Raw genomic sequence first — 24,564 nt, 5'->3', positions numbered from 1 at the left:
GTGTATATTTTAAAATGCTAAATAGCTGATATTTCATGTTTTTGTTGTTGTTGATGAAACCTAAAAAAGTTTCATCCTAAATCCATCGTGCACAGAACAGCTGTTCTACTTCTAAAACATGATGTTCAGTGTATGCAAAAGCAATTAGACGAGTGCTTAACGTTCAGCATTGTATTGGAACAAAAAGTGACAAAGTTTGAAGTCACATATACACTAATCGTGGATCGGGGAGTTCTGGAGCGCCAGCAGTCCTCCGCTGTCTGGTGACGCTCTTCCTTCCTTTCCCACCCAGAGAAAGCTGAGCTTCACCAAAAGTTACACTCTCTGCTTAGAGTGACAGTAGAGTGAACTCCTAAAACCAGCTGGTTACCGACGAGATTTTACAAACCGAACGGGAGAATTGGAGGCTTCGACGAGTTATGCGTAAAAAAAGCGCACCGTCGTGACGCAGCGTCACCGTTTTGGATGCAGAGCTCACCCTGAAAAGAATCACACGCCGGCAGTTGATTTCCAGCTTTCCCCAATGAGGATTACAAATACCAAGATGATTCTGTGGGTGTTTGCGTTGTGCTTCTTTACTTTATCAGGTAAGAGTGAAACTATTTCAAAACCTGTCTGAGTAGCTTACAGATGGAGCAACATTTTCGAGAAATCTTATATTAAGGGGGGGGGGGGGGGGGGGGGGGGGGAATAAAAGATAAAAGAACTAACGTCCAAGTTGTACAGAGGTAACGCAACCTTCATCCACTTATAGTTTTTAAGCATTTTTTTTTTTCGATTGTCTGAGAGCGATTGTCAGCACAGCGCGTAGATCTATGTACCCTCAGGGAATAAGGAGCTCATCCATGTTTCCTTCCATTGTTCTGTGGATTTGGGGCTCACATACCAGGGAGAAGGAATGCTGGGCAAACTCATGTTATTGGATTTGGCACTTTTGTTAATGAATCACTCCAAGAGGCGTTTATGTTTGAACCCAAACCCCAATCGGTATTTTCGTTAATCTTCGTTGAGCTTCCCCATTTTAACGCAATATGATAATAAGGCGTTATTAACAGAAAAAAAGAGTTACAATTTTTCCCTTAGATTCAATATTTATTCCATGTGTCTGATAGACGAGTTTTATGAAATTTATGAAACTAAGTTGACACAATCATCTTTAATTTAATGCAGAACTTCAAATCAAAACTGGAATGAAACAGTAGTTCCACACTGCTAACGACTGAGCACTTTAACAGCTCCAAGATGACAATGGAGTAATTTAGTAATGTGTACATTTCTAGGGAAAAGCAATACAAATTGGAAAAAAATATGTAAAGATGTAGTGTATGTATTTTCTGTCACTGTGTGAATCACTTAACAGCTGATTAAAAATTATGGGTCTCCCCCCTGAAAAGACAACTCTCCATCTCTCTGAATAATTAAATAAGGTTTGCTGCCTTACATCAGAGAATGACTAATGCTCTGTTTTACAGATGCTGTGATCGACCTGACCATGTTCTCTGCAGCCATGATCAGAACACCCGAGAACTTCTCCATCTCTTGTATCAATGGAGAGCGCAACTCTGCCCAGGCTAAGTTGGACATTAAGAAGGATAACAAAATCCTCATGTTCTCCAGTGTCCCACAATATAAAATGCACAAGTCCGGAAATAAAATGGTTGTGGCCAGAGACTTTAGTCACCTAGAAAACATTGGCATCTTCTACTGTGAATCTTCTCAGGACGTTCCCCCAGTTGAAAAGATTACAATGATTAACAACCTTGACAACGGTGTGTTTGCACTTCAAAAAACAAGACTTTCTTCAGAGAGATTTATTTTATTGCTTAAATCCATTATGCATGAAATACATGTTTAAATGCAACTACTTTCAAGGGTGTGCCATTAAAAAAAACAAACAAACAATAACAGATTCTTTGTTCCTTACAACAGATTTTGTTCCAAATTCCCTCACACTAATTGCTAATGTAGGTGAGACAGTTCACCTCACTATGCACTTGCTCAACCCCCAAAGGAGAGATGTGACCTGGAAGTACAACGGTGAGTCAACGTTTGCAACTCGGTATAGAGGAAGGACATTTTTGTGCAAACGCAGGCTCAAACAATGACATTAATGTTGTCGCTTGTTTTTTGCAGGAAACTACTATTATATGACACACTGGATTGACATGTTCAATGAAACTGTTGAGCTAACGGTGGAGAATGTAAAGCTTGACAATCAAGGTATCTACAGTGCCAGCTACGTTGGAGACACCCCTCTCAACGGTGCCTGGATGAGGCTCATTGTCAGAGGTTTGTTGGGTCTCACACACACAAACACACACACACACAATCAATCGGTGTCAGATTAAATTAAGGGTTTTGTAGCATTTTTTGGCTCAGATGTGCAGCTGAACTCACAAAGGATTACACAAGACATGCTAAGGTTGACTCAGTGCACGTTCTGCTAGACTGATTGAGATGCACAAGATTCCCCAGCTCAAAATCTTTCTATTTAAATGGAAGCTTGTGGAAAGTTACTGTTAAATACTAGCCTACCCTAAACTGTGAATTCACTATAGGCTACATCTGCACATTTTATTTGGCAAGGCATGTGCAGCACATATGTTTGTGTCATTTCCTTTATCTCAGTACCCCAAAGAAAAATTACAGCATTAACACTATCTCCACCCTCCACCTGCAGCCGGCTTTTTCTTTTTTGTCTCCACCAGATGCACATTTTACTGTCATTTAGCATGCATTCTGTACTATGTATCCTTTTTTTTTATTTAAATAGGTCACATGTGCTTAAAAAATATCCAAAACAGAATATAAACACACAAAAGGCGAAATACACATAAATGCTATCGAAGGTGTTTGAAGTCTCTGTGCTGTTCTAAGTAAAGAATCTGTGTTTCTTTGCAGGGTGCCCCAGTCAGAAGTGGGGTCCTAACTGTATCAGAGATTGTCAAGAGTGTCTTAATGGTGGCGTGTGTCATGAAGTGAACGGAGACTGTATCTGCCCTCCAGGATTTATGGGAACACGCTGTGAGACAGGTTTGTACTCTACTCAGGCAAACATCTGCATCTGCAGTATTGTATAGGAGAACTTTCTGTTTGTGAATGAGATCAATAAAAAGGGAGATAGAGGAGGATAATACAAAAAGGGTGTGCAAGGTGAAAAAGCAGTGTTAATAAGTCACATGAATTATGTTGACTCACTTACACATTTGGAATAAATATGCACAATCAGAGTCAATGCCTCGCAGTCTGACTCCTTAACATAAACAGTACCAAAAAGAGACAGACAGACTTTAAAGGGAGACGCCAGTGTGGAGCCTAAGGTTGGAAAATGAATCAGCAAAAACACTGGCAACCGCGTTAGGCTGATCGAGTGAGGCCAAGGAACGTGCTCCGTCTAAAGCATTAATATAGCCTCGCGCAGAAACGCTGTTGTTCTGAGTAAATTATTCCTTATAGGATCAAAGCGATGTTACTTTGACTTCTTAGAGAAAAGATGCAAGTTTTTGAGTCGAAATTTCTTGTACGCAGTCTTAGATTTATTACCTGAGTTGAAAGTTAAGCAGCCATTAAAGTGATGGATGTTTTAATGGTGTTTGTATCACTAATCAGCCTCTGTGCAAATGACACTAGTTAACAAAAGATTGTGTATTCTGGAAAGCACCTTGCGTCACGTACTCTCAAATGGCAGTAACTGCACAAATAGCCATAGACTCCATTAGTGTCATTATCTGTATGCGGTAGCTATTTTGCGCTACATGTTTTTCTGTATGCACTTTATTGTTAGGGTTATTATATTTAAAAGCACATCTAGCAAGACGCACATTAGTTTGCTGAAACTATGTAGCATTAGTTCATACTACTTACTTGTCTCTATATGAACAAGTATTTTTTTTCTCAATATACTAGGGTTTGTTTTTTTAAAGAATTTTTATGCATGAATGAAATAGATTAGCTTTTAACTAAGCATCTGATTTCATATATCAACCAATCAGAAAAAAAGAACTCACTAAATGCTATATTGTAAACACACACTAAAATGAGTTCACTCATTAACCACTGGTAGAAAACTAGTAGCTCATCGAAATATAAACATATATAAATCTTTTTTTTACATTTGGAAGGAAAAGGCATTTGTGGGTTGAGCAGAAGGGTTGAGTACGTGAGTTGCGTCCATGAAAAATCCTCTTCCTCATGCTGTGGGATGTCATCCCATTCTTCAACCAGTATTATCTCCAAGTCCCGGTGTGGCTGTGCTCGTCACTCTGGCACGAACAGCACGCCCAAGCTGATCTCTCAGCTGTTCAATTGAGGTCAGGACTGCAGGCAGGCAGCTCCATCCTCTCAACTCACAAGTTCTAGAGTCTCTTATAAAACCCACTCTGAACGTGAGCGCTGTCATCTTGAAGGACAGAGTTTGGTCTGTCCTTCAAGATGGGATGGTCTTCTCTGGCATTGGCAGAGAGGAGTTTTTACAGGGGAGCAGCTCACATACTCAACTCTGCTGCTCAACTCATAAATGCATTTCCTCATAAACGTGGCTCCATTTAAGGTCAAATGAACAGGCTTTTCAACATAATTGAACAAACATAAATTTCCTAACTTGTTCATGATGATTTTTAATTTCTATTTGGTGAAGTTCACCCAGCATTGTCTTGTGTGTTGAGCTCTGTTATAGTTATAGATAGAAAACTACACATGAGGTACACTGAATTTAAATCTGTCACTAGAGATACCTGAAGACAGCATATTCTACAAATTCTGAAGTTCTTGGCAGTACAGTAAAACATTTAATGCAACTGTGAAACCAAGAAAAAAAGAGTTTCAGAGTTTTAAGGCATGATACCGCAAAACATGAGGAATTTAAACAAACAGATTTGTAATTTTTTTCTTTCTCTGATGACTTGCAGCCTGCAGAGAAGGAATGTTTGGTCAAAACTGCCAGGAGACATGTGGTTCCAAGTTGAACTGCAGGGGGCTTCGATTCTGCCTACCAGACCCCTATGGTTGTTCCTGCGCCAGCGGCTGGTTTGGGAGCCACTGTGAGAATGGTATGATACATAATTTAAATAAGATCATCTGTTTTCTTTTTTTTTAATGTCATTTTCTTTTAATGGAGTTTCAATAATGACCTTATCGAGTTTCACACTATGAAGTTTTGTTTTCTTCTATTCTGTTGTCAGCTTGCCATAATGGCAAGTATGGGCCAGACTGCAAGTTTAGCTGCAAATGCCAGAACGGAGGCGTCTGCAGCCGTTTCAGTGGATGCCAGTGTCCCAGAGGGTGGAGAGGACAGCACTGTGATAGGTCTGGTAGGTATCTTAACAGCTACAGTGATATGCATGTTTTTTTTTCACTATTTCAATTTTATTTGCATTCTTCTTGAAATATTGTGTATAGACCAGCTATGCAACTTAATAAAACTGTTGCACACACCACACACAAACCATAATGAATGATTTAACTGAACAAGTTACTCTTGAATGTGCAACCTTTTTTAATGCTAAGGGTCACACAGCCTTTGTATTGGCACCTGAATTTGTCAAAAGTGTATTTTTCCTATTTCATCACACACAAAAAGTACAACCACTAGGGGATGTGATTTCAAAATTTGACCAATGGGTGTACTTATATAAATGTTTTTACAAGCAGAGTTGCTGCTTTTATGATCTCTTTCTTTACCGTGCTCATTAGTGAAGCATAATTTTTTGTCTTTTTTTGCTGTTCCTTTCTTTTCGTTTCCTGTCCCGTCTCTCTCTCTGCATCTTTAGACTGGGCTCCTCAGATTTTGGACTTGGATAGGCATTTGGAGTTGAATCTCAACTCCAAAGCCATGATCCTTTGCTCAGCCACAGGGAACCCCCTGCCCAGTCACAACAGCATTGAGCTGCGAAAGTTGGACAGCACAGTACTTAAGGTAGGAAGACCAGCAGTTGCCAGCAGCACTCCGGCAAGGAAACCTCACAGTAAGCCTGAATACAAGAGTGTTAGTTCAGGCTGAATATCTTGGCAGACCTCCGTGTCGGCCCATATCAGCTAATGGTTCACCTGATATCCTTCTACACATTCATCTAAGTTACTATATGATATTTGCCAAATTCTTGCTTGAGCTGCTTAATGGCTCAGTCACATTAGGGTAAAAGCAGTACAGCAACCTCAGTTGACCAGGAAAATGATGTGTTTGCTTGGTGATTACAGTGATTTTTTTTCTTCCATTCAGCAGCTGATTACAAGTAGTTGCAGGAACTAAATAGTCATCCAGTTGGAGGAACCATGCCTCCAAACTATCATGGTTTGAATCAGAGTGACTGCAGTCACTGTCGGACAGACTGTTGAACATTTGCAAATAACTGCTGCCTAATTAGTAAACACAGACTGCATGCCAAGACTTTGCAAACCATTTTTTGCCTGCAATAGGAGACTCAGCTCAACTAGTTGCTAAATGGTTATATTGTGGCTATATTCCTAAATAAACAGTTCGCAGTTAAATCACTACAGCAACTACGTCACTGTTAGTGGATTCTGATTGGACGAAATGTAAGCAGTTAATGAGAATTTATGTTTAATATTAATTTCTTCATAAGTGGATGGCAGCAGATTTGCAATAGATGATAACGTATTTGTTTTTTTTTTGCTAATTTGTCACAGTTGTTTACTGTATAAAGAGCAACCCAAACCCATTTAGTCCCAAAGACTGACTGCAGACCGACTCTGTCTTATCGTGTCATTTTATCACCCCAAATTCACTTTGAAGATAGCAACTGACTGCGGGTGGTCACAGACCTCGATGCAAGGCTTGTGTTGTGGTTAACAACTTTCCTGTAGTGTGACTGTAGCATTAGCTTTCCCACATTTTTTGCACATCTGCAAGCTGCTCTGTAGTCCACCGCAACCTAGGCATCTCCATCTGATGTTACTAATGCCTGCTCTATTCTGGAAAAGGGCATTGAAGTCCCTCAAAAAGTGCCATTCTCCCAAATATGGACTGTGCAAGTGGAAATAACCAGTTCTGATTATACTGAATAAGGAAACATTTATTCATTTAGGACCAAAATTAACTAAAAATGTAGGTCTGGTTAGCCAGGCTAAGGTTAACTAGGGCCGGATAGCTTAAGTGATAGAAAGTGACATAGCTGGCCAGCTATATAAATGATCAGAAAATAGTTACTTAATTTCCTATGCCTACAAATGACTGTTTCAGATAATAAAAAAAAAACTATGAAAAGCTATCATCTACACAACAAAAACATTACACAGTTTTACAGGAATAAGTGAGCATATGTTTAAGTTAGCTGTAAGCTGTTAGCTAACTGAAACCCTGTTTCCACTCTTAATGCTACACAGTGATGTAGCTAACACAGTCATGAGAGTGACTGACCTTCTAGTGTAATCGAGCAAGAAAATTTATGAAGAGTCTTCAAACAAGTCTAACTGTTTTTTTTAAATTTGTAAAGTCTCTCTCTAAAAAGTAAAGAAAGTGTAAAATAGAACAAATGAAACAACTTTTATTTGGGGTTTAAACTTTGTTTTTATGTCAAGCCCGATGAATGCAAGCTCGAGTCATGTTCTGAGGAAGTGAGCAGCACAATGGCCCAACCAGATAAGGCTGTATCACTCCACAGTGCAGCAGTCACCATGTTTTGCCTTTAAGTGATATGTTCAGTTTCTGTGTTATTGTTTCTCCGCTGTTTCCTTGATAATAGATACACACTGTTTAAAAAAAAAGAAAAGGAAAATTTGACCACCAGAATTTTCTCAAAGTGGTGGAAAAAGTCAAAATGATCCCAGCAGATAAAAAAAAATTGCAGCATATTTCATTGCCTCCCTGGGTTACACATTTATTTGCAGGCCTCTCGTACTGTCATGGACTCAAACAGGAGCACTGCTGAATTTGATATCCCTAACCTGAGCGCTGAACAAGAAGGCTTGTGGGAGTGCAGGGTGTCCACCGATGGAGGCCAGGACTCGCGTGAATTCACCCTCACTGTTAAAGGTGTGTGATGTATGACATTTTAAAGTTCTGTACAGACAGGTGAATTTCAAAATAATAAAAAAAAATCCTGCTTCTTTTCAGTGCCCCCGATGCCCATTACTGCTCCCAAATTGCTGGAAAAGAGAAGCAAGCAGCTGCTGGTGATGCCAGTGTACACCTCTGTGGGAGATGGCCCCATCATCTCAATCAGAGTCCTCTATAAGCCTGTGGAGAATAAAAATGAAGACTTGTGGTCCTCCATCATAGGTATACGGGAAAAACATATTCATGTAGTCATGCAGTCAGTCTTTATCAGAAAGGAGAGCAATCACAGATAATTTTTTTTTTACTTTTTCTTTTATTGCATTGCAGCAACAAAAACAAAGATTGCGTAAATCTCCGTTATTTCAACACACTCTCAGTTCAGCCAAAGATATAATGTATTAGCTAAAGCAAGAAGCATGATTAGGGCAACAGATTGTACAAATTTAAAATAAAAACTGTTCTCAATGGAAAATCTAAAAAAGTTAAAAAAATATATAACAAATTGTATTTGTTAAAAAAACACCCCAATCGGGTCTATAAACAAAAGAGATCTTCTCAAAGACTGGACATCGTGTTCCGTTAAGTTTGAGTTTACATCTGTTTTTCCCCCATCTAAAGACAACAAATGTTAAACATATGTGTTGAAGTGTATGTGTGTAATGTTATTTAAAACACTTCAGACACTCTGTGTTTCTGCTTAATAATCCTACTCTAAAAATGAATGAAAACTTTGGCTCACCAGCCTATCCTAAGTCAATTTTCCTTTCAGTTTATAGTGACAAAGAGCCTATCACGCTTATGAACCTGGAGCCCTCAACACGCTACTACGTCCGTGTCCAGCTGAGTCGTCCTGGGGAAGGAGGAGAGGGGGACCCGGGGCCGCAAGCCATAATGGAGACCGACTGTCCTGGTGAGACCTGCAGATAAATTTTACAGACCACACAAACTTTGGACATGTGTATATTTATCTGGAAAATTTCCCTGGTAAAAAATGTCAATTTTCCTGACCACAGAACTTAAGCAAGCTCAATTATTTTAAGTCTGGTTAGTGTAATAGTGAAGTGTTTTTCCCATGCCTGACTCAAGTTTAGAGCAAATATAGAAAAATGCAAGTGGAATGATTTATGGTTGTTTCTTTTAAAAACAACAACAACAACAACAACAAAAAACGGAATACCATAGAAGGTATTAAAAAGTGTAATTTTTTATCGGCCTATTAGAAGTCATGACCCCGTTTAAAGCAGTAGCAACCTGTATTCAAGAAGCAATAGCAGGTTTATTCCTAAGTGAAGGTTGGGCAGAGGGAGAGAGCATATTAGAAAGAGCAAGTGCAGAAAAAAGAACATGAAAAAGTGTTTTGAAGTGCAGTTAATTGTAGTTCTACTAAGCTTGAGTCTCTTACAATGTCTGAGGTCCGCGTGTGAAATGGATCTAAAATGATCTGTTGATGGTAGTTTATGCCTGTCTCTTGCACAAACATAAACTATTGACATTAGTGTAAATTTTGGAAAAGCAACACTAAATAGATTCTCCTGGCTGGAAGTGAACTGAGGACGTTCCATTAATGTTTAAGTCAAAAACTGGAATGGAAAATGAAATAAATAAAACTGTGCATCAACAAATACTGGATTTATCTTAGCCATTTGTCCATTTTATTTTGAAATGTACTGCCATAAAGGGACTTGAAGTCTACCTTTTGGGAAAATATAGCATTCTGAGCTGGTTAATCACAGACAAAAGAACAGAGTAACGAGGTCCATATAACTGAGGGGCGGAAAGCAGACAAACACAGCGCTATTTAAAGCTAGCGCTGTTGTAAACTAACTGCTGCTCACCCCATTTCTGTGAAAACTCAAATTAACATCAAGAAAATCACCTAGCATCCATCAATTAGGATACATGGGTAACACTAAAATATGATCTGCAACTAAGGGCTTAATTCCCTTGTGATTGAATGGAATTTAAATGATTTTACTTGAAATTATAATGTAATTATGTTACTTACAAAGCAGGTGCACTAGAATTAGGGGGTTCAAATTCATTAATAGTGAAAAAATCCAACACAAAACAATATATCCCCGTCTAACTTACTGTAAGTATGGAGTATTTTAAAGGGCACGGGCCATATTATGGAGGGGGTTAATTTTGCCTTTTAACATCTTTATTTAATATTCATTATATTGGTTGCATGATAGATGTTTTATTATTCAATATTCCCTTTGACTTTACAAATATGATTGTGTATAAACTGTTCTCCTTTTTTAACTTTTCACTGTTGAAACACACACACACACACACACACACACACACACACACACACACACACACACACAGCTTTGTTCTGCATGGCGCAGATAGATTGTGCATGGCCTACCACTCGGGTAGGTAGCCGTTTTGGTTCAGGGTGCCTCTCACTCTGTACAACTCACCGATCCTGGACCATCACACTTCCTCCTCTAAGTTTCACAGTTGATGCCACACACTGTGGAACCCTCCTTTTGCCTACTTGATGGCACACCAAGATCCTGCGTGATGAACCGAAAATTTTAAATTTCATCCTTCCATCCATCTATTTGCTTCCGCATATTCTTTTCAGGGTTGGGGAGGGGCCTGGACCCTATCCCAGGTGTCTTAGGGTGAAGGGCAGAGTACACCCTGGACAGGTCGCCAATCTGTCGCAGGGCTAACACATAGACAGAGACAACCAATCGTACTCACATTCACTCCCACATTCACACCTATGGGCAATTTAGTGTTTCTAATTAACCTAACCCCACTAACTGCATGTCTTTGGACTGTGGGAGGAAGCTGGAGTACCCGGAGAAAACCCACGCATACATGGGGAGAACATGCAAATTCTCTGCTGTGAGGCAACAGTGCTAGCCACCATGCTGCCCAAATTTTGATTCATTAGTCCATAATACCTTCTTCCAGTCTTCAATAGTCCAATGGTGGTGCTTCATGGCCCAGACAAGCGTCTTTGTCTTATTCTCACGTCTTAGCAATGGTTTTCTTGCTGCAACTCGTCCTGTCAAACCTGCAGCCTGAAGTCTTCTCTTCACAGTGAAACTGAGACTTGCTTACTACGACCAATATGAAGCTGTGTTTGAAGCTGTTGTCCTGTGAGCTGTCTATCACAAAAACTTTTAACTCTCAGAAACTTGTCCTCTGATTCAGTTGTGGCTTTGGGTCTGCCACACCTCTTCCTGTCAGAGTTTCTGCGGAATTAGTAGCACCAGCTTTCAGTGCTTAATCCACCACCATTGCTGCAGAACAGTTTTAAATTGGTTGCCCATTTTGTGCTCCCTGAAAAAGGCCTTTCTGTATAATTCTGAAATGTACATTGTTTTTCAGTTTTGGGTAGCCCTACCTTTTTAAAAAAAAAAAAAACCTCTGGCATATTCATTGGACTTGAATGACTTGAATTGCAATAAATAAGTGGAAAAATTGGGGTGTTCCTAAACCAGTAGTGTGTATATTATATATATAAATTGAACAATAGAACATCCATCCCAGCTTATTACCTCCTTATTCTTGTGCACCTCACTCTAAGTATTTGTTGGTAAATATAATATAATCACAATTTAATTTCAAACACAATACATTTGAAGTCCATTTAATTACAGTGCAATGTTGTATATTATAAAGTGTTACCAAAAAGTGTACCAATAGATCGTAGTCCCCACAGCTCATCTTGTGTTCTCTGTTGCTGCAGAGCCCACAATTCAACCTGAGATTGACAGCAGCTCGGTGGAAGGCCGCAATGTTACTGTACGCTGGCGATTACCCGGCAGCAAAGCCATTAATGCTGGCAGAGCCACTGGCTTTTTAGTGCAGCTCTTTGGGCCGCCACGCTACAGTGAGAAACTCCAGGAGGTTGACACCCTGCTCAATGTGCTCTCCACCAAGTTCCACAACCTGGAGTATCAACAAGACTACACTGTGGTGGTGCGCCTCATCAACTGTGGCAGCCAGGGCCCGCCCTCCAAACGCTACCATTTCCACATCAACAGCCAGGGTAACTAAAACCTGCTGGTTAGAGAAAAAAAGCTGCAAACAAGTCTTCTTTTAAGGAGTTTTAAAATGTAAAGCAGTTCATAATTCACTTCTCGCAGCTTGTGGCATAACATTAGGTGTATTGCAATATATAGCGCCCTATAGGTTTTAGCGTTGGTTTAAACACTCAGCTATATTTGGAGCTCGCCTTTTACTTAGCAACTCTCTCTCTGCCCAGAAGTTGTGTGTAAATTGAAGGGGGGGAAATAGCAGCTGATAGATGTAAAGCCATAATCTATGCATATGATTCTTTTAAATCCTTAATAGTCAAACGCTCCTCAAGTAACCAGTCTTGAAGTGTCTGGATTAGATTACCTGCTTGATTTCAGAATGTGTGGTAAGAAAAATTATTTTTGATTGATTGTAACAGCTCTAATGTTTCTGTATCTAAGGTCCATCATCCCCACTCAACGTCAAGGCCGTGCCTCTGTCCATGTCAGCCATTCAGGTGAAGTGGCAGCCCCCTGACGACCCAAATGGAGGTATCATTAAATATATCATAGAGTACCAGCCAGTCAGCCAGGTGAGCCCCCACCCTTGGGTGGACACGGATGATGGGAACAAGACCACCAAAGATGTGACGGCACTCAATGGCAGCACAATCTACCAATTCAGAGTGAGGGCTTTCTCTAAAGTGCCAGGAGAGTGGAGCAACTATGTTCAGGCAAAGACACAGGGGGATGGTAAGCAGGAAGCTCCTCATAATGATCAAGTCACATAGAAGGTAAAATATACACGGCAACATGCAAAAGGTTCCAAATGAGACTGTATTATATTCTTAAGTTTGATATTTTTGATAAATTTTGAGTCTCAAATATGGGACCTCATAATCTTATGTCCAACCTCTTCACTACTATATTTGGTTGGCTCCTCCAGTTGACCAGACCACCCACACATGGATTCCATGTTTCCAAAATTCCATATTTATCTCCCCCGTATTTAAATCTTCTGTTTCTCTCCTCTTCTTCTTTTTTTCACTCTGTCTTTTTCCCAATGCTAGAAAAAGCTTCTCCAACCTTTACCCCTACCACCCTGGATGTGATTGGCCAGCAAACTGGGGACAGTTATCAGCTGTTAATTGCGGTGGTGGGTTCAGTGACTGTCACCTGTGTGACTATACTGTTGGCACTGTTGGCTCTTTTCTTCATCAGGAAGACGCTGCTGAACCGTCGCCGCACGTTTACCTACCAATCTGGATCGGTGAGCATTCATTCTATTCCGGTTGACTTTGCAGCCACTGAGAGAAATTATTTTGCTGACTATACACTGTTTATATCTCCAGGGGGAGGAAACTATTCTGCAGTTTAACTCAGGAACTCTGACCCTGACACGAAGGCCAAAGCCCACGCCAGAGCCCCTCACCTATCCAATCCTTGAGTGGGAGAACATAAAGTTTGAAGATGTCATTGGAGAGGGAAACTTTGGCCAGGTGTTTAGACTTTCTGAACGTTGCAATGTTCCCTGTGGTTGCCATTCTCTTCGCAACACTTGAGCTAACTGTGGTTTCAATAACAGGTTATCAAAGCCATGATCAAGAAGGACGGCAACAAAATGAGCGCAGCCATCAAGATGCTGAAAGGTATCTGAGCCACACATTTATCATTAAACTGATACAGATATAGTGGTCAGACATAAAACCGCAGACATGTAGATGCAGTAACATTAAGACACTGTACAGCATTCTGATGTGTAATTTTCATTTCAAATACTGCTTTGCTTGCACTTTGCTTAACAATGCCCATCATGTTGTTCGTCCTGCAGAGTTTGCCTCAGAAAATGACCACAGAGACTTTGCAGGAGAGCTGGAGGTCCTGTGTAAACTAGGCCAGCATCCCAATATCATCAACTTAATAGGAGCCTGTGAAAATAGAGGTGAGTGAGCAACATCTAGTGGCTGTAATGAGCATTGACGCACTATTGGCTGTTCGGGAACAGTAATTCACAGGTGAAACAAACTGCTGTTTCAGTGTCACAAGTATACGACTGCCTTACAGTTTAGTGACCAGGTTGTATAAACTGTATACTACAGAAATCTATACATCAACAATCTGATGTTTCCCTAAACAAATCCAGTTGAAACCCAACAACCATACAATATGACTTTCCTCAGCAGATGGTGTTTGGTCACTTCTCGTGGAAGCAGATACACCATCTAGTTTGGTTGTTGGTGTGATTTCATCTGTAGAATATATACCAAACTGTGTGATAGATACATTGGTATGTGTCAGAAAACACACCTAGAATCGCTCTAAAGATTCAAATAGCCTAAAGAAGGTTTTCTTTAGAGAAATAGGTAAACAATATGGTGCTAATATACAGCATCTTTATATCTTTATCAAGATTTAAATGTAATCTTATACAAAAGCCTGTGTTTAACAAACTGTACCCTCAGCAGATTCCTTATTCAGCTCATTCCTTCTTAATATGCAGCGCTGTACTTGAACAGGTTAAATTCTTCTTACTTGAGATGCAAACAGATACGCCCGTCCCATCTGACTCTCTGTCATCTGCACCTGGAAAACCCCAGAATGTGTCCAAACGAAATAATCTTCGCCTGCCAGAAGCATTTGCGCTATCACATGTGTTTGATTTGTCCGCGCGCCTAACAACCAAACAGCTGTGGCATGCATTAATGTATTTGTATAAGGTTTCCTTCATGATCCCTACCTCGAAGTATCAGTTTACGCCAGTGTCTTCTAAATTGAATCATTTAATTACTTCTGTTTGATCAAAGACTGGAAGCACATGAGAAGCACCTCTGTGCACCTCTTGTTACAAACAAGTCGACCTTGAAAAAATAAACGCTCGCTTCGAAGTAGCGCTTAGCTCTGCAGACCTTATCTCTTCTTTGTTTACACCCTTGATTAACAATCATGAACATGCATGTGCACACACATGCTGCACACATACTTGAAAAGATTTAAAGAAAACCTCGAGTGTTTTCTTCATTTAATTTCATGGAAAGAGCAACAGAGGAAGGAGAGGTGAGCACGAGGGAAAAGAGGTCAGGAGGGAGGAATGTTTCGAGGAAGTGGGGAGAGAGGAGAGCGAGCAAGTAAAAATTTTAACATCAAAGAAGATTTCGACGAATGGTCATCAAGAAAAAGTGCTAATTGGCAGGAAGTATTGCTACTGTCTGTGTAACTGCACTTCCTTTGAAAGGAAAGCTGTAAAGAAAAGTCGCTGGCTAGAAGAGGAAACACAAACTTGACTTTTTGTCAGTTTTGCATTTAATGTCTTTAAGGGAGAGATTATGGTGTCGTTTTCAGCTCTCACCCTATCTCGTCTTACTGAGATCTGGAACAAATTTGCTCTCCTCCTGTACTAGAAAAACAAGGTGTGTCCGGAAGGAATTCACCGCTGAGCTACTGAACACAAGAGAGGAGGGAATAAATTGAGACGATATTTGATATACTCTTAAAAGTAGAAGATAATGATTGAACGAAAAGGTCACGCCTCTCCACAGAGCTTTCATAGCACAGTCTCTCTCTCTCTATTCCAGCTATGTGCTAATACTAACATGACCTCACATTCTTACTGAGCTTGGTTATTCTTAAGGTGATGGAGGTTTTGGAGCAGATGACCTGTCACCGTTCCATATTGAGAAACTCTTCTTTTGCAAGAAACATGGCATGTGCTTGATTAACAGAAGCTTTTGTAACTCACAAGTAACATAATTGTATTATGTTCCAGTTCTTTGACCACTCTGCCCATAAACCCGTTATTCTTTCCTTTCACATATGGTACTTAGTAATTGTGTTGGCACTGTCCCTGGTCCTAGTGAAATCAACATGAAACTCTTCCAACAACTACAAATGCCTGTAGGAACTCTGGCTCTGGCTGGAAGCTGTAATCTATTAACAAAGCTTCAGCCATCTGGTTGAGTTCTGTGAGGATTTTACAAAAGGTCTGGTGTACCTCTGCTGTGTCAAAGACCAAAGAGTTGAAGGTCAAGCCCAGTACAAGCTGTAGCTGGGTCTCTTTCCAGGCAAATCCAAGCGAGTCAGCCAAGGTCAAAGTCATAGTATGTCGCAAAAATAATACAATTTCATTAAAATGGTCTGTCTGAGCCAATAACAGTTTGCACAGATGGAAGGTAATATGTTTATTAGCAGGTGGCATGGCCTTTTCTTATTGACAGAGATATCATTCCATCTGTCTCTCTGTCTGCTCCAGGTTATCTGTACATAGCCATAGAATACGCCCCCTATGGTAACCTCCTTGACTTCCTGAGGAAGAGTCGGGTGTTGGAGACGGACCCTGCCTTTGCCAAAGAGCACGGTACTGCTTCCACCCTCACCTCCCAGCAGCTGCTGCAGTTTGCTGTGGATGTTGCGAATGGGATGCATTACCTCAGTGACAAACAGGTAGGAGGAGGAAGGATGAGCAACTTTAGCTGCTGTTTTGTGCCTGTTGGTGATGGTGCTTCTTTTTTTCTGAAAAAATGATGTTAGATCTGATCAAAGTCTCAGTTTTGCATGAAGTTGTGACCTAAAACTAGATTTTTTCAGATTCATTTACAGGTTCATTTTTAATTTTGCTTAAAATTGTTGTATCTGTATCTTTGTCATGACACCGCTTCCCTCCCCTCCTCTGCTCTCTTGGTCCTAGTTCATCCACAGGGATTTGGCAGCGAGGAATGTTCTTGTTGGGGACAATCTTGTGGCTAAGATAGCAGATTTCGGTCTGTCCCGTGGTGAGGAAGTCTATGTTAAGAAGACAATGGTGAGTGGTGGGGGTTATGTTTTGGTTTAGCCTTGCAGAAGGCACCGGTTGCTTGAGACTAAAACAAAGCAGTGTTAGATGTTGTTCCCCCCTCCCCCCCCCCCTTTTTTTTTTTTTTCCTTTTATGAGAGTGGATTGCATGTGTTGTTCTCACTTTTCACATGCTGAAAACGGCAGAAGACAAAGGAGCTGTACAGCAAAACATTTATCAGCAGGCTGCTGCAGTCTGTGACTGCATAAAGCCATATCTTTAGGCTGTCAGCGTATCTGTAGATCTGCATTAACTCAGGTTAGCTAAAAAGATTATATCAAGCTGATCAAATGAAACAGTTTAGGGGATAAGAGGTTGTTATTTTTTATATTTTCAGCTGTTTTTGTTGTTGTTGTTTTTAATGGTATAATGCTGTTCAGACAGTCACTGATTTTCACAATAATAGAGCGCCTGCAGAGGGCAGTCATGTTTAGGTTTGTAAACTCCAGCACGTGCAGTGTTTGTAGAGCAGATTACCATCTTACTGTAATGGGCCATAGACTTAATAATGTAATGTGGCACCACTTTATAATACAGTTTAAACCCTATTTTTCTTATTATCATTTCATGCATTCATCTTTTCTATTTAATACTCAAACATAAATGATGTCAGAACAAGATGAAAACATGCCATAACACACCAAAGCCGCAAGATTTGACATGAATCTGTTGTTGCTTCACTTTCAGGGGAGACTGCCGGTACGCTGGATGGCCATTGAATCCCTGAACTACAGTGTTTATACAACAAAGAGTGATGTGTAAGTCTTTTAAATTTTTTTTTTTACTAATATGCTGGGATATATTATTCCTCAGAAATGAGAACTATTGGTAAAGTGGTTCACAAACACTTCCTGAAAAACATGGTTTCCGTATTACAATACATAGGTCTTTATAATCATAAGTCCTCCCTCTATTTCTTATTTAATATCTTCAGAAACCTTATTTGCTACTACTCCTAGTAAAGTTTTGATTAGGCATGCCACAAAGTGCCTCACCACAGAAAACAACAAATCATCCGTCTGTCACTGGTGGAGTGATAACAGTGTGCTGCACAACTGATAAGCACAATCAGGAAGCCCTGGGTACAACTTAGCAGACAGACAGACACGTTGGCATGTCAACTGGAACCTATTTATACACAGCAGAGAGTGCAGCATGGCCAACGGAAAAGTGTGAATGCTGCTCAGAGGGCCAGAGAGTTGTAAACATTTGTAAGAGACACAATGTGAGACGTCGCGAAACGTGCTGCGGGGAAGAAATCGAACAAAACAAACGGACAGGCTGATGGCACAAACAACACTTGTCTGCTCATATGATCTACCACACTGTTCTGTGACATATGAAAGCCGTGGTATTTCTCTGAAGAGAAATTTGCTAATCAGATAGCAGGGAAGAGGTTGTTTTTCTGACGCTCGGTTCCCCTTAAGTTTCTGCGTTCATTTTACAAACAATCTTCATTTTACAAACAATCTTCATTTTAACAATTAAAGAATCAAATATCCTCCTGTTATTCTGTTTGATGTTTGTGGTTGTGTTAAATACTTACATTTTGAGTAAGAGGTATCTATATTGCTTGTAAAAGCATGATAATCAGAATCTTTCAGAATCTTTTGTCATCTACAATCTGTATATTTTTGCAGCTAGCTGCTTTGCAAGGCACCAGATATAATCAACAAAGATATGATCGACAAAAAGAAACATGAAAATGTTCCCAAGAGCCAGTATTTAAATTGTTTAAGCTTTGTTACAGTTTTACTAAGCTTTGTGTCTTATCTTTATATCTTCTCTAACAGATGGTCTTTTGGAGTTCTTCTCTGGGAAATTGTAAGCTTAGGTAAGCATACAGCCTCATATAGTGCAGAAACTACACCATTTACTTCTATATATTTAATACAGATGTCAGAGCCACATTGTGACAGGCTAACAAAAGTTGAATCCCCATAAACTGTTTGTAATGAAGCATCTGCTCTTTCTAGGGTCTATGGGAAAGAAAAAATAAATGATCTGAATTAAAACCAAATAAAAAACAGGATGACTTACATTTGCATACATGTGTAAACACATATGTGCATGTAAATACACGTGACAACCAACCACACAGTCAACAATAAAGTTTGCAGTCATAATCAATTGTATTTATACTATAATGTTTATGCTTCCTCTTTGTTACTGTTTAAAAGGCAGTACAAAACCAGTACACTTCCCCTTATAGACCTGCGTCCAGTGGCGGTCCTAGCCTGTTTGGCGCCCTGGGCGAACACTCCCTCTGCCCCCCCCCCCCCCCCCCCCCCCCCCCCCCCACACACACACACACACACGCACACACACAAAACATATTAAGGATTGTACATTAACATAAAACTGTTGTACACACACACACACACACATATGAAGAGAGAGAGGGAGAGTATGCGTAGTATGCAAACGGCTACCAAACAGCCATCATAATTCGTCATACAATGAGAACAGGACAAATCAACAATTGACAATGACTAATTAATATTAAAATCTGTAACATAATGTATTGTTTGGAGTTTAGTCTGTTACTGTTGCTATTTTTACCATTTCTTCTTGGAGCAACTGTAACCCACATAATTTCCTTAGGGATTAGTAAAGTATTCTGATTCTGATTGAATCTGATTGATTCTGATGCCCTTACTCCCAGCAAATGGGCGACAGAAAACCAATCGGTGCCTATGCCATTCCCAATATGCGCTGGCTGACGTCGGGGCAGCATGAGTACGAGCATTTATTTTTTTTTTTTTGCCGATGCCCGTGATGCTGCCCCGGGCAACCGCCCGTGTCGCCCGTATCTAAAACCGCTACTGCCTGCGTCAATGTTATGACTCAGAATTCTTTAGAACTTCCATAATGTGTTTTCATATTCAGGGATTGTCAAAGCTGAGGACCTCTGTCTTCAGGTGATGTTATTTAAGTCACATGTGCAGTTTTACAGCAGCCATTTTTTCAAGAAAACATTTTACGACCTCAATTGCAAAAATGTCGGGACATTGTGTAAAATCTAAATAAAAGCAGAAGGCAGTCATTTTAAATTTTATTTCATCTTTTATTCACAGTAGAATATAGAACAAATATCAACATTTTTAAGCTGTAGCATTTTACTATTTTATTAAATATTAGAACTTGAGTTGAACTACAAAGACATGACTGGAGGAACATTTTATAACTAATTAGTTTAATTAGCAACATGACTGTAACATGACTGGGTGTAAAAAGAAGACCTTACACAGACAGAGTTTCTTAGAAGTAAAGATGTAAAAATCTGTGTCTACAAATTGTTGAACAATTTCAGAATAATGCACTCAGTGTAAAATTGCAAAGACTTTGAACCATGTATAATCTACAGCAGCAGTCCCAACCTTTTTTGCGCCACGGACCGGGTTATGTCTGACAATATTTTCACAGGCCGGCCTCTAAGGTGTCGCGGATAAATACAACAATATAAAACCAGTACTGGTACCAAAAGAAGACGATTTATTTATAACACACGGGAAAAATCCCAGGGAAACCGAGTTAATGATAAAAACGATAAAAACCAATAAAACCCCTGAAAACCATAAATTTCACACCCGAGCCACAACTTTCCCAGCCCGGTACCAAACGACTCACGGGCCGGTACTGGTCCGTGGCCCCGGGGTTGGGGACCGCTGATCTATAGTACATAATAGAGTACATCGACAAAAGCTTCAGGAAATCTGGAGAAATCTCTGTGTGCAGTGGACAAGGTCAAAACTCAATGCTGGATGCCTGTGATCTTCAAACATTTTGAAAGGTGTCATTAATTAAAGATGTATACAGGTTTTAGATCAACATATGCTTCATCCAGACAGCATCTTTTTAAAGGTAGACCTTATATATTTCAGCAAGCTAAGCCTAAGCCGCATACTGCAGCTATTGCAACAGCACAGAGTTTGGGTGCTGAACTGAGCTGCCGTCAGTCCAGACCTTTAAACGATTCAAAATATTTGGTGCACCGTGACAAGAAAAAAAAATGACCAAGAAGACCCAGGACTGTTGAGCAGCTAGAATCATATGTCAGACTAGAATGGGACAACATCCCTCTCCCAAAAGCCAGAAAGCTGCTCTACTCAGTGCACAGACTCTTGTTTAAAGAAGCGGGGATGCTACACAGTGATACATAAATATATCCCTGAAACATTTTTGAAATGTGTTGTTGCCATCAAATTCAAAATGAGACAATATTGAATAAAATACAGGTCTGTGAGAGTGTTTTTAATTGACATTTTACACATCGTCCCACGTTGTCCTATTCAAGTTCTATGACGTTCTGTGTGTATGTGCTTCAGGTGGCACACCGTACTGTGGGATGACATGTGCTGAGCTTTATGAAAAACTGCCACAAGGCTACAGAATGGAGAAGCCCAAAAACTGTGATGATGAGGTGTAAGTAGTCTGTATCTTATAGCTAGTGATTATCAAATTACACAGCCCATTATGGCACTGGGTTTTACCATATTTATCACTGTGTTAATGTTTGTCTCCAGTTATGAGCTAATGAGGCAGTGCTGGAGAGATCGGCCCTATGAGAGACCCCCCTTCTCCCAAATCTCTTTGCAGCTCAACAGGATGCAGGAGGCCAGGAAGGTAAGGCTTCATTTGCATTATGTTGGTAGAAAGGGAAGAATAGACAAAAACATCCTGTTGTTATTATTTGGGCATAAAAAACAGAACTAGAAATGTGGGCTAAAACAGGGTTTTTGTTGTTGTTGTAGTAAGACACTTCACTTGCATTCACTTTCTTAACCATGAGGTTTAATCTGTTTTTCAGGCTTATGTGAACATGGCTCTCTTTGAGAACTTCACCTATGCTGGGATTGATGCCACAGCCGAGGAGGCCTGACTACCAGCCCCCCCAGACCCTCGCAGGCCACGAAGCTCCAAGAGAAAATCACAAGGGAGGCTGCCACGTTACTGCCACCCCCCACCCACTAGGCGTCAAGACAGGAGGACTAGGCGCTCTACTTCAACCACCCAGCTATAGATGGAGGACTGTGAAAGGACACTGTCTGGAAGTACTACAGGTGTAAGGAGAAGAGGCATACTGCTGGGTCCTTGATGGATAGATGTGTCTGCTACTAACCTTCTGGGAACTATGAACCCCTGTCACAAAAAAAGGAAAGAAGACACAAAGTCTTAGAGAAACATATACAGCATTCCATCTTTTCCTTTTCCAGCAGTTATAATGATGGAAGCTTTTCTCTGAGCACTGATATGGAGCTATGTGACTTGCTGAAACACCACAGGGTCTGTGGGGTGTCCGTGCTGGACTTTTCCCCTCCATTTTTCAAAATGGAGAACATCTTTTCACGGAGAGAAAATAAAAGAAAAAGACAGTGCTCTCAAATAAGACATGACAAGTTCTCAATGCCGCTCAAGTGTCAAGACGATCAATTGTGATGGAAAGATGTCCAATGTAGCACTTAAAAGTAGCTTTACTCTGTCATCTTTGTGCTTTTACTAATTGCTTATCACTGCCATATGGATGTAACTACGACTGTAGATATCTTGCCTCATTTTTAAGAGATCAAACTCTCCTATTATAGGAATATAATCAGAGTTATAGACTGATTTAAAAACCATGATGGATTTCATGTGTTGCATGCAAATTTCCATCGCAAGAGAAATTATTTGGAAGCCTACAAGTAATACAGAGAAGTAACCTTTGTAGTTTTTTTAACATTACAAAAATGTAACACTGATGATAATCCACTCTGTGAGTATGTACAGTATCTGTTCATTAACTGGTTTCCTTAATAAAGGTTTTATGTGGTGACTGGATTCATCACCACAAGTAGTTTAATTTCTTTTGTCGTAGCGCAATTTTGTGCGACTGATCTTTTTTTTCAACTTCAGAAAGAGGTGATTATTTTGGTGTGCTGGCCCTTTTAATAGTTAAGATGATGGGAAGAGGCCAGGCTACTGGGGACCAAAGTGAACTCAGGAACACTGGCTGCCTGCACTGAGCTGATCTGTCACTGGGTTTCCTTTACACACCAACCACAAGCACAGAACTGTCAAACATCGTAAAAGCCTGCCAGCTTCCTGACTATGGCACATGTGTAACAAGGGAACAGCAGTGGCCCTAGATTTATTTTTATACCATATTACTCAAAAATCTGACCTTTGAACTTAGGTTGTCTACAGCTACTTCTGTTATCCAATAGTTTGCCTGTGTTGAAAAAAAATTACATATTTACTTGTTAGCCAGCTGCAGGTTTCACCTTAAAATGGGTTTTTATAAAAAGGTAACTGAAAACGAAAGCACGGCAACAGACTTTGTAAAAACATGGGACCTCCCCTGACTTGCTGACAGGCGTATTTTAGATATCTGGTCCATCTAAGCAGTTGTCAACAGAAACAAGCAAAGCTAAGCAGCACAGTTGGCTGTATTATAGTTATTATTTTTCAATTCAATTGAATTCAATTCAATTGTATTTACATAGCGCCAAATCACAACAACAGTCACCTCAAGGCGCTTTATATTCTAAGGTAGACCCTACAATAATACATACAGAGGAAAAACCCAACAATTATATGACCTCCTATGAGCAAGCACTTTGGCGACAGTGGGAACGAAAAACTCCCTTTTAACAGGAAGAACCCTCTTAACAGTTGAAATCCAGGATTTAATCTTTAATGGGCAGACATTTTATCATTCTGGGTTGGCTTCTGTTCTGCTACATGATTATGAAGAGAAAAAGCCACGTTTTTATGCCCAGTTTTGGTGGAGAGGAGTGTGGTGTGAGTGCTAATGTTAGCTTAAAACGTTTGTAGCTACCCAGCACCCTGTGCACGAGAAAATGCTAACTTCCTGGTTTGAGACCGGATGTAGGGTTGTACATTTCCGGTAGCTTTACTTTGCGGTCAATCGCTACTGCGAAGATATACTCCAAAATCATGTGCCAAATATCGAAAACAGAAAGATCGCGTTACGTTACAAAGAGCAGAAGGTGGTGATCAATTTTGACGTTTAAAGAGTTTAGATCGAACAGTTGTTTACATCACTCAACACAAGCAGAACTGCATTACAAAATCAGAAGACACATCGTCCACATTCAGAAGCACATCTCTGTATAGTGACAGTTCTTATGATTTAAACAGGCAAATGTTCAGCATTCAAACTACAGGTGAAGAATAGTCAAACCAAATGTTTCCCCAGTTATGTCGATATCAGCTCGTCAAGTACACACCTACACAGCATGTTAACAAACCCTGTAAAAAAGCCACACAAAAAATGAATGATTGCTGGTAAGGGTTTCTGTACATTAATATTTACGAAGGGTATGTTGTGACTTACCTTCAAAATTACAGTGGTCCCTCGCTAATAACGCGGTTCACCTTTCACCTCGCTGTTTCGCAGATTTGTTTAGTGCAAGTTTGCGTGTTTTTTTTTTTTACATCACATTGTGTCCTGCGTCCTGATCGTCGCAGACAATCTCCTCCATGATGTCTCTCCTGTACAGTACAGAATCGCTGCATCGATCGCTAGCAGTGTGACTCTGAAGTGCAGTACTGTATGTCCACGATGTCCACGAAACGTTTTGCACCATCAAAAAATAAAATTGGCTACTTGATTCACCTATCGCTGGTTATTTTTAGAACATAACACCCGCAATAAACGAGGGACCTCTGTTTACAGATACTGAGAAATATAAAATTTGAATCCCTTTTCTCTTTTGCTCTGAGGCGCGGGGGA

The 24,564-nt window shown here is 40.2% G+C and overlaps 1 protein-coding gene across 2 annotated transcripts; it reads left to right on the top strand.

Moving 5' to 3' along the window:
* The first annotated feature begins 287 nt into the window (after positions 1-287).
* Positions 288-22,668, top strand: tie1 (tyrosine kinase with immunoglobulin-like and EGF-like domains 1). Of its 2 annotated transcripts, XM_084910400.1 has the most exons (24): positions 288-587; positions 1,473-1,769; positions 1,930-2,037; positions 2,134-2,289; positions 2,902-3,033; positions 4,908-5,048; positions 5,181-5,309; positions 5,769-5,914; positions 7,846-7,990; positions 8,072-8,236; positions 8,784-8,924; positions 11,730-12,032; positions 12,463-12,753; positions 13,071-13,270; positions 13,353-13,499; positions 13,586-13,649; positions 13,832-13,942; positions 16,247-16,437; positions 16,682-16,795; positions 17,514-17,584; positions 18,620-18,660; positions 21,155-21,251; positions 21,353-21,452; positions 21,637-22,668. In XM_084910400.1, exons 1-24 carry the CDS (start codon positions 524-526, stop codon positions 21,706-21,708), a joined length of 3,426 nt encoding a protein of 1,141 aa, XP_084766526.1. In that variant the 5' UTR covers positions 288-523; the 3' UTR covers positions 21,709-22,668. The 2 variants fall into 2 exon arrangements, with proteins under 2 accessions (XP_084766526.1, XP_084766527.1); XM_084910401.1 differs by lacking the exon at positions 11,730-12,032.
* Positions 22,669-24,564: the final 1,896 nt, after the last annotated feature.

Source organism: Perissodus microlepis, chromosome 17 (genome assembly GCF_051167445.1).
Source record: "Perissodus microlepis isolate ML-2025 ecotype Zambia chromosome 17, ASM5116744v1, whole genome shotgun sequence".
In the NCBI taxonomy this organism is placed as follows: domain Eukaryota; kingdom Metazoa; phylum Chordata; class Actinopteri; order Cichliformes; family Cichlidae; genus Perissodus; species Perissodus microlepis.
Note: the sequence above shows the minus strand (reverse complement) of the source record. Positions and strands in the feature narration are given on the sequence as shown.

Bases quoted from the DNA above. Each gene is read 5' to 3' on its own strand.
- tie1 (XM_084910400.1), top strand. From the start codon at position 524: ATGAGGATTACAAATACCAAGATGATTCTGTGGGTGTTTGCGTTGTGC. The intron at 12,754-13,070 runs GTAAGCAGGAAG...TCCCAATGCTAG, and splicing joins GGCAAAGACACAGGGGGATG to AAAAAGCTTCTCCAACCTTT. The intron at 18,661-21,154 runs GTAAGCATACAG...TATGTGCTTCAG, and splicing joins CTGGGAAATTGTAAGCTTAG to GTGGCACACCGTACTGTGGG.